Genomic DNA, 13,009 nt, shown 5'->3' on the forward strand with positions numbered 1-13,009 from the left:
ACCTTTGGCTCTGTCACCTTGGAAGTCGTGGCTTTCACATGAATGTAAAAAATCTGATCATGGTGCAGATTTGATAACTTGGCTTGGTATTAAGAAAATTAACCATAACAATTCTACACATTAAAACATTTCTCTGGCAGCGCCATGTAACGTGTGAGATACAAACGGAGCTCATTCTGGTCTGTCGGAAAGGACACATGTAAATACAAAAGAACAACACTGTGGGTTCCCTTTTATTCTTAAAATTTTATGTACAAGTGCGACTGATTTATTTTTTTGAATGTACATTCAATATAGAAAGTTTATATATGCAATATTACATTGAACATTTCACAAATTGCACTAGTCTTTCACATAGATTCAAAATCAGAGTCAACGTCATTCGTCTTGTCTTTGCAGAAGCTCATTTCCGGTGGTTATTAGTCACTTATAAATATTCTAGTGCTTTTTGCGTTCTGGCGAGGGAGGAGGAGAATTACTTTTAAAAAAGTGAGGCAGAAAGGGAAGCCTTTGAAGAGAGAGTAAAGAATGAAATATGATATAAGAACAGATGAATAGGCTGGATGTTTTAAAGGAGATGGCCAAACCAGCAAATAAGTCAGTATCAGTCTGAGGGTTCATTTTTCAAGTGCTCTAATGAGAAATAGGGCAGACAAATCATACACATATATATTTTCTGATTTCCTGTTTAAACATTTTTTTCTTTTTCCATATGAGAATCCATTATAAAGACTACTTAATCACATGTTTATGTAGAAGGTGTATAGGTCCTGTGAACACGTGTGTCACCGTTCTCTCTTTTTTGGGGGGGGTAGGTGTAGCCAATCAGGATATGATAAAGGGGAAGAGACAATAGAGAAGAGACAGTTAATCTATTATAAGCCTCAGCCTTTCTCATGAAAAAAAATCTAGAGTAAAAAATATATTCATACAAAAAGTAAACTCTTCTGTGTCATTGGAAGAAACAAGAAAAGTAGCACAGAGACAAAAAAAAATGTGGTCATTCGTTAAAACAATTTTAAAGTGTTCATGAAGACTTGAGTGCCGTTTGTGAGGGGAGAGGAGAGTGATACTGGAGGAGGTGTTGCAGAGATTTTGGTGACGGTCGACAACAGCCCGCTCTCCTCCTCCTTCTTCCTTCTCTCTCTCTCTCTCTTTTTCTCTCTCTCTCTCTCCGCCCCCTCGTCTGGGAGCTGAACAGTCCCTCTCTGAGCTGCGGCCGTAAAGCTGCAGGGCAGTCTGGGTGCCTGAGCGTGACTGTGTGTGTGTCCATCAGCCTTGGTCTCCGATGTCATTATCCACGGGGGGTGGGACGCTGGGCATTACTGTGGTGCCAGTTCCTGCTGTAAGGTAACCTGCTACTCCTGGACCTGCAGGGGACAGGAAGACAGAGGATTTAGTGAAGTGGACTTTGTAGTAGTGTTTTCTATAAGTGAGCTACTTTGATGTGATAAACTAAAAGCCTTAAACTAGTGGAAGCATGAAGAAATGTACAGGGATGGAGGGCAGCGTTTGGAAATACTGCTGAATATGGAGATATGTCATAGAAAGTACATACGGGAAACAATATCTGCTTAAAAGAAGCCTTTTTCAGATATAATAAACATATATAAGGATATATATCATTCTGCAGTGTCTATAATGATTCATTTTTTTCTTTTTCCCTGTTCTTGCAAATAAAGCTACTTTGATGTAACCTGATTGGAAGGATTGTTTCTATTTGAAGTTTTTTTTACAAAGTATACAAGTATGTAATTGTTTACTCAAGGATGCAGATTTAAAACATGCTCAAGCATCTAGAAATAACCTTTAAATTAATTAATAAAAATAAAAATAATAATGTGAGGAAGACAAATTAAAAAAAAATAAAACAATGTTGGCCGAATAAAAAAACAAAATATAAAAGATTAAAATAATCAAAAAACAGAAACATAAAATATATAAAATATAAACATTTGAAATCAAATTATAAAGTTATAAAATCCTGCCAGTTATACTGCCTATAAAAGAACAAAAGCCTCTTGATTAAAACGCTTTAAAATGAAGAACCTAAACAGATGTTTCTCCCACACTCATTAAGCTTTACTGTTTTGTCCTGACTGTGATGTTTAACTGAAGAACTATAGCTCTGGTATAAGTTTTAGGGAGTCATGTTTTTAGGTCAGGTGTGTGATCCTGGTAGGGGGTCGTATGAAGTTGTTTTAAGTTGTTGTTTTCATTGTTATGGATACTATTACCATGATGTAAATGTGGGATTAATAAAGGAATAGTTTTAATTACAGTCCACTGTGGCTGCATAACTGCAGCTCTAACACACCGTCTCTTTATCATTATCTACAACCTGTCAGCCAGGTTCTTCCTGCAGCCCAGTGCTTATTCATAAAGCACTTCTCTAACACATGGCAGGAGTGTTTTGCATTTTGTTGAAGGGGTGAAAGTATAGTTGTTGCATATTAATGTGCTCAGCAACATGTCTGAACTTTAAAGCTCCAGTGAGGAACTTTCTCTTTGTGTGGACTTTGGTGCCCCCCGTGGACAAAGCAGTACCTCTTACATCTTTGTTGATCTTGTCTTGTACCTGTGTTAGTCGTTTTCTCTCACAAAAGGAATGTATCCTAGTCAAACAGTGAATGAATCACTCACTGTCAAAAAGGTTGTTTGGTGTGAATCATTTCCTCTGACATCCACGCCCTTCACAGTGGTCACAGGTATTAAAAATTACAAGTTGTGAGTCTTGTTGTTTCTTTTTTGGGCCATTAAGAGGTATTACTGTTCATTTTAATCTCTATCATAACCAGTCAAAAACTCCCCACAGGAGCTTTAAGTCTGTAAAACACAGAATTTAACGATAACTAATAAAGTTTGATGAAAACTTCTTTCATTCTGTAGTTAATTTTGTGGTTTTGACACATCTTTCATTGCTGGCTACATACTGACAATATTTATCAATTAAAGACACTTTATTGTTTTCTAATTTTAAACTTTGTTAGTTTTCCACAAACAGAAGACTGGAAATCCCCCGGTCGGTCCCAATTCGGGTCACATGGGTGAGTAATCACATGCCTGTGTAAATGTTTATCTGTCAGACTACATTGTGTGATTAAGAGTTAGTGGATGGAAATGAAGATGGTATGATGTTATTTTCAGCACTGCAGAGATGGAGAGGTGGGAATGGAACATTGAATGGGGGTCAGAGATGGAGGTAAAGAGAGGAGAGGAATGGCATTGGGAGCCAGGTCACAGTCTACCTGCATCAGAGCAAGAGAGAGGAGGGCTGCAAGGGCCCTGCTTAGGAGTCTAGAGCCCACCTCGCAGTGGGCTGCTGGCGGCCAGGAGAGAAGGAGTGGAAACCCCTGAGGAGGAAATGTGAAGGACAAAGAGGAGGAGAAGGAGAGCAAGGAAGTTAAAGGACGTGGGAAGAAAGAGAGGGTTGCTGGATTCAAGCACAAGTGAGGAGTCAGCCAAAGCAAAGCATTAAGAATCGACAACAGCTCAGAGACAGACAGTCAGGACTTACCTTCAAACACTCACAGGGGAAATTATTTCAACGGCTTATGGTGTTAAATGCAATGTTATATGAAGCCAAGTGTTAATGTGGGAGAAACACTTTACCTGTCAGGTAACCCGAGTGCTGAGTCTCTGAGATGAAAAGATCATGCTTCTGGTCTTTGAAGGCACTCCACACTGTGGACCTCGCTAGAATCTCATTCACCTGCAGAGCAACGATTAGAAAATATTTAAAAACAATACAAACTGTGATTTATCATTCACTAGATTAAACTGAGTATATGCTGTTGATATATAAGCATGTCATACCTGCTCTCCAAACTGCAGACTGCGGGTCATGGACTTGAGAGCCTTGACTATCTGGGCCTTGGTAGCTGAAGGGTTATCTAACGTCTCCAGACCGATTCCTTCCAGGAGCTTCAGGAGGTACGGAACCAGCTCCACTCTGAGAGCCTGGAAGGAGATAGATTATCATTCATTTTATAAGATCATCAAACATGCTGTATCCAACATTATGTATAAAAAATAAGTATTTTTATGAGCGCTCACCTGGGCCACGAGTTCAGTCTGCTCCTTCTGGAACATGCGGTTAAGAGCTTCACAAGCCAATCCGGCCATGTCTGCCCGGCTTTTCATCCCCGCCATGAGGGGCCCGATGGTCTCCAGAGACGCCATGGAGCGCACACAGAGCTACACAAAACAAGACAGTTTCAGGACATAGTGCAGGTGCTAATAAACAAATCAACCAGCTAAACTATGTTCACACGTGCCCTGAATTCCGAAAAATGTCCCGAAATATTGGGGTGAGCTGCATGTGTGAAGCCTGATATTTCACCCTCACTCTGTAGGGACTTATTCCTGCCAGCCACCTTGCAAAATGAGAAAAGGGTAGGCTGATGTGTAAATGCAGCAGGTGATATTCAGGAAAATTCACAGCTGATCAACAGCGGGATGATGACCTTTATCATATGTGAGCAGTGTGTGCGGAGTAAAGCTGCTTTATACCCTTTTCAACTGACTGATATGTTGGATGAGGAATCATTATACATTTACAACTGTTATCATAGCGTCAGATCTCTTACTGTGCTGTGCTGAAATTTGCAGGTGTGAATGTGTGAAGAGGGCTTCATTCTCTATGAAAACACCAGGCTTCATAAAATCATATTTTACAGTATATTTCAAACTTTAAACCCTCATTTCTGTAACAAAAGTGCAGAGTCGAGGCACAATGTGACTAAAAATAAATGTATCATGCTGTTTGTTTATACCCAAGCGGCAACCTCCGGTCTTAAAATATGAAGCCAGTGCAGAAGTGCTAAAAACTGCAGTTCATCGAGCGTCCACTTGAGGCTTGCTGAAGAAACACAGCAAACCACATACACACCCATTCAAAAAAGACGATCTTTGCAGCAAATAAACAATTTTTGGTCTGAATAGCTCATTTCTCCATTGGCACACACTGTACACAGTGAGAATTTTTTTTTCATCACTCCTTGTTTTTAAAGATATATAACTACAAGTTGCCTAAATGAGGGCATGCCTGACTTGATTGACAGGTGGTCACCCTGTAGCTGTTCGCAAGGAGGCTCACTAGCTCGACAGAAGTTAGGTAAAACTGGACTTAAAGCTAGGGTTGGTAGTCAGGGAACACTAACATGAATTTGAATGTAGCATTCCCTCAGGACTCTGACTCTGCATCTGGCTCCTCACCTCATTATCTGATAACACATGGATGAGGCGAATGGAGCTCTTGGGAACGGCGTTGTTCTTGTGGTTCAATGCTGCCAGGACGCGAGGCAGGTGACCCAGAGGAGGAACCTGGTCGGCTAGCTGGCTCTGTGTGCTGAACAGACACACTGCTGCGGTTGTGACCGTCTCCAGAGCCTCGCCCTGCGAAAAATGAGAGACATCAGGATGAAGAGCTGATATTGCTCCTTGTGTTCCAATGTGTTTGTTCCTCTTTGTGTGCTAGCTTACGTTGGGGTTGTTCTTCTCCAGCAGCTCGGTCAGGGTCTCCAGAAGAGACACCAGGAACTCTCGAGGTTTGCGTAGCACCCAGCCCGGCTGAGCGATGAAGATTCGCAGGAAGACTCCGCCCACTTCCAGCTCGCTCTGTCCTTCCCCACAAGCCACTGTGAAGTCCTCTGGCATCTGAGCACACACAGCAAGAATGAAAAGTCACATTGAATCACTCACTGCATAAAAGTGTTTGAAAGTGAAGGACATAATACTCAACTTACTTTCCAGTTTACATCAGGATTATCCTTCTGCTGTTTAAAGTGCCTGGAGAGAGAGAGAGAGAAAAAGAACAACGTGATGTTAAGCTTCATGTATACTCAAATGTTTCACACTCATCGCTCTCCTGACAGCTCGTGGCTAAACAGGGTGTAGAATTGAGGTCATGTCATACTCGAGCATCATCTCGCGCACAGTCGTGGACACTTTCTCCCTTGAGTTGTCGTTCCAGATGAGCTCAGGGTTCTCGTGCGTTCCCTCGAATATGTGCACCGCTGCCTCTGCATTGTCTCGCATGGCATCCATGAACACGCCGGGAAGGAAGCGCATCAGTGTCAGACGCACCTGGCAGCAAATATGGAAATATAGACGGAGGTGAGGAGATAGAATAACGCACGATAACACAAGATGAAGTGAATTATTCATCGTTTTGAATCTCTTCATTTCATCACCCCTCCTGACTCACCTTTGGTCCGACCAGCTTGTCTGAGGTCATCTTGGAGAAGAGCTCTGCGGTCTGTGTGCGAACCTGAGGATGTGTGCAGTTACAGAAGAGGTCCAGCAGGTAGATCAGAGCACCTGAGGGTGAAACAGATTCAAATGAGCATCCTTTCAGCAATCGAAATGGAGCACATATCAGAAGAAAAGGATCACAACTGACCTTTGGCCATAGCCTCTTTGACAATCTTTGTGTTGGAGGTCAGTGCATACAAGGTTTCCAGCACCATTTGTCTGCCTGAGTGACAAAAAGAGAACACAATTCAGACCAAAGACTCAACCCTGCTGAAGTTTTAAAGGCAGTTAGAATCAAAAGTAAGAGTTGTGATCTGAATGTCTTACTGGAGGGAAGCGAGTGCAGCAGCAACAGAAGGTTGGACAACACCAGCGACTCTGCAATGTTGCTAACACACTCTTGGTTTGAAGTCACCGTATTCACAACCTGCAGAGAATAAAGAGAAGAATTATAATGCAGGGACGTGGAGGGAAGCAGAGTGATGAGATAAAAGGACCCAAATCCTCTACCTCCAAAACCAGCTGCTGTACTCGGCCAGCTCCGTGAACCCGCAACAAAGAGAAGAGCAGTTTGAAATGTCCGATGCACTCTGACTCCGAACCTGAAATCAAACAAAGACAACTGCTTGATAAACAGAACCTCCAAAATGAAATATATCGACTCAAAGCAGGTTTCACTCTCAAGATAAAGCAGGGGGGACGGGACAAATCTCACCAGGGTTGTTCTTGATGACATTGCGAAGAGCTTCTAAAGCCATCTCAGCAAAGCCAAGCCTCTCAGCGTGCTGCTGGGACTCCACTTTGTTACTCTGACTCATGGCCAGCAGAGTGTGCAGGTACTGGGCCTGAGAGCCCACGTAGTCCAGCAGACTGGCTGCAAAGGCTTTGGGGTACTAAGAGCAGGCAGAGATGTCGAAACACATTATAACATCACCAAATGCTTTGGGCTTATTTTGCACAGAAAATAAACAACCTTGACTTTTAAATGTGAAAACGCAGATGAACTAAATTAGTTTTTAGGATCTTTTCAGAACCATTTAAGTCTTAAAATCCTGCTAGACTCTGTAGATTAAACTGATTTAAGTCAACGAAAGGGCCTTCAAGAAAAAAAAGGTCTTGTAGTTCGTTCTGGTACTCACCTCCAGAGGAAAAGTTGGTTGTTCATTGTAGACCCGGACGAAGATCTCCCCGACTATCAGCTCTTTGCTGTGATCACTGAACACAAACTCTGCTCCATAGCTTTCATCATTTTCTCCCTTTGAAGAGACCAAAGAGGAACTTTCATGATTATTCCAGAACTGCTTATCTCTGTCTTTTTAAACAATCCTTTAATAGGTACATGATAATGTGAACATCAAAACTGAGATCTAAAAGTCAATATGTCAATATAAAGTCAAGATAAGTCATGTTGTATTATAAACAAAGACTAAACATGAGCACACATTACGCCTTTTTCAAAATCTTTACATTGGCTGCCTGTTGCTGATTTTTTAATTATTTTACTAGTTTTTAAAGCCTTGCACCAGACATATCAGAGATGCTTTCAGTGTATAAACCAGGAAGGCCTCTCAGATCCTCCGGCTCCTCTCTTTTAGCTGTTCCTCAGAGAAGAACAAAAACATTTGGTGACGCTGCTTTCAGCCACTACGCTCCCAAACTATGGAACAGCCTGCCGGAGGATCTGAGAGGAGCTGACAGAGATATTGAGACTTTTAAACGTAAACTAAAAACATATTTATTCAGTCTGGCTTTTATGTAGGGTTTAACAATTTTATTACTTACCTTTTACTGTAATATTGTTTAAATGCTGCTTTATTATTCATTAATTTTAACTGTTTGTCTTATTTTATTTCTATTTATTTCTTTATTCATTCATTTATTTATTTTAATTTATCTACTTAGTTTTATTGATATTTTTAGCCTTAATTTTATTTTCAACTCTTATCCTTACCCTTTTAAAATGTATTTATTTTAACTATTTATATTCTTAATATTAATTTGCCGCTTTAACTTATTTTATTTACATATATTTTATAGTTGTCTGTGTGCATTAGTCTCTATTTTAAAATCTATCTTTGTTTTTTAATATGTCTCGCTATTATTTTATTTCTAATTCTTTCTTGTTTTCAACCACTGTAAAGCACTTTGGATTCATTTGATTTGTATGAAAGGTGCTCTATAAATAAAGCTTGATTGATTAAACATCAAGACAGGATACAGACAAGACTCATTCTGATCTCATCTTAATCCACCATGAGCAGAGCACTTTGCAGCATTTAGCAAGTGACAGCAGCAAGGAAAAACTTCCTTTAACAGGCAGTAACCTCAAGCAGAACCAGACTCATGTTAGGCAGCCATCTGCCTCAAGATGAGTTATGTACTGCTTTTGTAAATGAAGTGTGTTAATAACAGTCCGCATGTTGTTCCTACCCTCTTGATGTTTCCCTCCTGCTGAACCTCCAAGAACTCCAGCAGCTCTGCTCGGGTCCCGTTGTTCCAGATCAAGTACGGGTTCTCTGAGTTACTATTCAGCAGCTTTAAGACCTGAATCAAGAATAGAGAAGGTGAACATCAGTGTTTTTAATGTGAACATTCTGTGTTGATGACACACCCCTCCCCCTGTATCTGCTCAGCATACCTCAGGAGGAGATCCTGCTCCCAGCTTCCTTGAGATGTACGGCGTCAGCATGGCCGCTAAGCTCTTGCGGATGGTCGGGTTCTCTGGAGGCGTGCCCTCAAACCCGTTGGTCTCTGACACGGGATTGTTCCCGTCCGGGGTAGGTGGAGTCTGGATGTAACCTCCCAGACGGCTGAGGGCGACCAGGCTGAGCTTGGCGAGGCTGTTGGCGACCTCCTGTTGGTTTGTCTCCTGGTTGGCCTGGACGCCGCTCTCCTCCAGAGTGTAGTCGTAGTTGAAGAGGTAGACCAGCAGGTGCCAGAGCACACCTGCGTGGTACAGGTGGGTCTGGAGGAAGAAGTCCACTGCGAAGGAGCTGACGCACTGAACTGTGAGGGCGGCAGTTTTTGGGAGACCCTGAAAAGAAGCAGGGGAGAGAGATCCATCAAACAAACAAGCAAAAAATCTGCAAAGACTAGATATAGTGGCTCAAAGGAGCTTTGATATTTAAACGTATACCTTGTGTTGTAACAGGATAGGTTTGCATCAAATAAAATCTATGAAATCACAGCAAAAAGAAGCTGTTTGTGAGAAAGTATAACTCCATGTTTCTTATAAAGGAAAATAATCCAAGAACCACATTTTAGCACCTTCCCTCTCTGTAGTTAGGGAAAAATGAGATCTCAATTGGATAAAACACGGATATTTTTGCAATGTAGACTCTTTAATAGAAGAGTTGACGTTTCTGTACGTTTTGAGGTCTCACAGATAATCTGTGCAAAATAGGAAACAAAGACTTTTTGAAACTTAAGGCAGAAACTCAAACAAGGGGTGCCATTGGCCTAGCGGTCTGGGTGCGTGCCCCATGTAGGGAGGGTATAGTCCTTGTCTCAGCGGTTGCAGGTTTGACTCTCAACCTCAGCTATTTGCTGCATGTCTTCCCCCACTCTCTATTAATCCTGTCTCTCTTCAGCAGTCTTATCAATTAAAGGTGAAATGCACAAAAAATATAAAAAGAAAACTCAGATGAGTGAAGACAAATGTTCTCACCTTCCCGTAGAACAAGATGTGACAGAGGTCTCTGATGATATTTGGCAGCTCGATGATCTTTTCTCTGCATTCCTCAAACTGAGCTGCTACACTGTAGCACTTACAGACGTGCCCGCACACCTGGGACCAAACAAAGTGTTAAAAAATGTCACACAACAATGATGGAGAGCAGAAATGTGACCACAGGAGTGTTCGGACTGTTTGTACCTGTACAGCCATGTCATCAGGCTTGCTGGATGCAGTTAAAACAGCAACACAGCGAGAGAGAGCCTCCAACAGCACCTGATGAAACACCAGCATACATTTTAGTCAATCACCCACTTCCTGCTTCAGCGTGTAGATAGGAAGATATTTCATGTATGAGGGTACCTCAATGCCGTTTTCCCGGCGCAGCTCCTCTGCGTTCAGAGCCGAGCAGTTGACGGTGTGGAAGGCGAGTTCGACAGCAGCCGGGAGGAGAGGGGAAGTTTTGGAGAAGAGCGACTCATCTTCGGTCTCCATCGTGATTGTTTTTATGAGCATGGGATAACCGGCGTATTTGTAAGGTTCCAGTTCTGTTAATAAACACAGAGGTGGTCAGGAAAGCGGCTTTAACCTCAACGTATAGGCAGAAAGAACAAGAACATAAAGAGTGAGGGAACGTTGATCCAACTGCAAACCTTGTTGGTGTCGGTTGAACAGGATGCTCTGAGTTTTCAGGATGAGGATGATGTTTTCCGGGTCGGGGCCATCAATGATTCTCGCGGACTTTGTGCAAAGGAACTCGTAGGCTTTGTTGACTTTCTCAAACATGTCCTGAAAGAGTCAGGTTGTAGTAAAGTCAGTGGGTGAATTTACAGCACATGTGACACAACACTTCAGCAGTGATAGTGATACGTACTCTGCCCTCTGGATTCTTGTCAGGATGGTACTTCTGCGCCAGTCTGAAGTAAGCCTTCCTGATTTTACTCTCCTCGTGCCTGAAAACAAAACGCCAACATCTCTCCAGTCAGAAATGAATTCAAAAACATCAAACATTGAAAAGAAACACTGAATCATTTTTAAATGTGGCTTATATGGTCAAGGAGAGAAAGGCTCAGAGCAAAAGAAGACTAATAAGTGGTAAAAAAAATAAATCCCAGGACACTCACTGTCCCTGTCCTTTGGGGAGGTTGAGGACTTCATAAGCATCATCCACAGACATAGAAGGAGGCTTCTTCTCTACCTCCCTTTTCCAGGCTTCAAGTGTGTCTTTCAGCAGCTTCACCTGCACAAACAATATCAACGATTACAGAGTTAACAAAGGCAATCATGCTTAGATAAACATGGAAAAGGTTATATCAGGAAACAAAAGACTCACAGCATCTCGAATGGGCCAGTTGGGGAAGCGGGTGGTGTCACACAGGTGTCTGAGGTAGTAGATGTTGCAGAAGAGCTCGTTGTCAAGCTGGGGGAAGCTGATGGCAGGAATTGGGCAGTACTGGTAGAGGGCCCGTGTGTTGCTCTGCAGCCTGGGGCTGAAGTCGGCAACATGGGCAGCTATCTTTTCAATCATCATCCGCCTGAAACAAAGAGTTCACATACAGTCAATAAATAATAATATTTTTGACATATAGAAAACAAAAAATAGACTGCTGCACACTGAAATTACTCTTTATGACAGGGGAACCTGAGGAAGAAACTGCAGAACATGTTTTTTGCTCACAATAAAGTCTTAGTAAAGTAATTTTAATGTGCAGTAGTCTACTTTTTGTTTTCTGTATGTATGTTCCTGCAACTGACTGGCACCTGATAAAATAAGTTGGGTGTGCACAGAAAGCCCTGTTTATCCTTAATACCATATTTGACATATTTACTTCATTCTGCTATTGATTAGAAAATGAAACATGAAATTTAAAGACAGGGTTCTACCTCATCTCACTGCTCCAAATGGCCTCAGGTGTGTCAAATTCTCCAAGGAATATCTCAGAGATGCGTTCAGCCTCATAGTTCTCCAGATAACACACCATGGCTTCAGGCAGCACCGGGCCGAGAACACTGCGCTGCACTATGTCCGGACCCTTAGACTGAGGCAGAGGCACAAAAGACATGAGACACATTAGATCCAAAAGATACAATCAGATTTTATTTCTCGGGTAACATTTTTCACCCAATAAAAGTCCTCAGCACAAATAACTCATGCTTACCTCCTCTGATTTGAAGGCTTGTTTCAGATGCGTGTACTTCAGGAACCTAAGGAAAACACAGGGATGCCTTTTAACATTCAGGTCTAATATTTGCTTTCTTACTTTGATCACATGGACATGATCCTAGAAGGCACAACTGAAAATAAAGTGCAAAGTTGAAGCAGCAATGAAATAAAATGAAACAAAGTACAAAATCAAACAATAACTGAGTGCGATTTGTCGTATGTTTTCACCTTGCCACAGGAAGCACGTTGGAGCCCGTGTACATCATGATGAAGAAGAAGACCCCAGTTAAATAGAGACGCTGAAGGTTTGGGTTGTCCTGCATGACCAGGTACAGAACATTGGCCACTTTCTCCACAAGGATGGGGTCAAAGGTCAACAGCAGCTGGATTAGAGATAGATAAACAATGTTAGACCATAAGCATGTCCCCTCTATGTCATTATGTATGACCCTCGAGGGGGGAAGAAACAGGTTTAGAATGTGCAGTCACCTGGACAATGTGAGGGAGGCAAGCATTGTCAGTGATCATCCTCTTGATCTTGGGAAGAGGACGGATAATGGCGTTGTCTTGGTCCCTGAAGAAATGAAAAAATGATATCAAAGTGTTCAACAGAATGATGTCACATTACTGAATAAGCGGGGGTTTGTTCTGCTTCCCACCTGCTGGGGTAGTATGAGCACATGGTGATAAGCATGTTAAGGATTAGCGTGGCCAGGTCAGACTCGTTCATCACTGCCTGTCCGGAGGCCAGGAGGCACCACTTCAGCTGGGGGATGGCCTGCAGGGGGCGCCAACCGTCCATGCCCTGGGCCCAGCAGCGTGTCTTGGCTGTCAGGACGCCTGTGCTCCAAAACTCCTGCATCTGGAGAGGAGGAAGGTAACACAAAGATAAGACGGTGACAAATTAAAAAGAAAAA

At 42.3% G+C, this 13,009-nt stretch overlaps 1 protein-coding gene across 12 annotated transcripts in view; it reads right to left on the reverse strand.

Annotated features, from left to right (window-relative positions):
- Positions 1–215: 215 nt before the first annotated feature.
- LOC117828812 (dnaJ homolog subfamily C member 13) overlaps positions 216–13,009 on the reverse strand; it is a 42,482-nt gene continuing 29,688 nt past the window's right edge. For 7 of the 12 annotated variants that reach the window (XM_034706140.1, XM_034706136.1, XM_034706137.1 and 4 more), the window contains 28 exons: positions 12,752–12,954; positions 12,582–12,666; positions 12,321–12,475; positions 12,088–12,133; positions 11,813–11,967; positions 11,262–11,463; positions 11,053–11,168; positions 10,803–10,881; positions 10,582–10,717; positions 10,292–10,476; positions 10,130–10,204; positions 9,923–10,042; positions 8,894–9,289; positions 8,686–8,799; positions 7,395–7,511; positions 6,971–7,148; positions 6,766–6,857; positions 6,583–6,682; positions 6,404–6,478; positions 6,209–6,321; positions 5,918–6,087; positions 5,748–5,790; positions 5,485–5,658; positions 5,218–5,397; positions 4,057–4,197; positions 3,817–3,960; positions 3,613–3,712; positions 221–1,370 (listed from right to left, as the gene is read on the reverse strand). In XM_034706140.1, the coding sequence (XP_034562031.1) occupies positions 1,273–1,370; positions 3,613–3,712; positions 3,817–3,960; positions 4,057–4,197; positions 5,218–5,397; positions 5,485–5,658; positions 5,748–5,790; positions 5,918–6,087; positions 6,209–6,321; positions 6,404–6,478; positions 6,583–6,682; positions 6,766–6,857; positions 6,971–7,148; positions 7,395–7,511; positions 8,686–8,799; positions 8,894–9,289; positions 9,923–10,042; positions 10,130–10,204; positions 10,292–10,476; positions 10,582–10,717; positions 10,803–10,881; positions 11,053–11,168; positions 11,262–11,463; positions 11,813–11,967; positions 12,088–12,133; positions 12,321–12,475; positions 12,582–12,666; positions 12,752–12,954 (3,792 nt within the window). In that variant the 3' untranslated portion in view covers positions 221–1,272. Of the gene's footprint in view, positions 1,371–3,236; positions 3,354–3,612; positions 3,713–3,816; positions 3,961–4,056; positions 4,198–5,217; positions 5,398–5,484; positions 5,659–5,747; positions 5,791–5,917; positions 6,088–6,208; positions 6,322–6,403; positions 6,479–6,582; positions 6,683–6,765; positions 6,858–6,970; positions 7,149–7,394; positions 7,512–8,685; positions 8,800–8,893; positions 9,290–9,922; positions 10,043–10,129; positions 10,205–10,291; positions 10,477–10,581; positions 10,718–10,802; positions 10,882–11,052; positions 11,169–11,261; positions 11,464–11,812; positions 11,968–12,087; positions 12,134–12,320; positions 12,476–12,581; positions 12,667–12,751; positions 12,955–13,009 lie in introns of those variants that run through there. The other 5 variants (XM_034706142.1, XM_034706141.1, XM_034706139.1 and 2 more) reach the window with 3 other exon arrangements.

The sequence above is a fragment of the Notolabrus celidotus genome, chromosome 17 (genome assembly GCF_009762535.1).
Source record: "Notolabrus celidotus isolate fNotCel1 chromosome 17, fNotCel1.pri, whole genome shotgun sequence".
Taxonomy (NCBI): Eukaryota; Metazoa; Chordata; class Actinopteri; order Labriformes; family Labridae; genus Notolabrus; species Notolabrus celidotus.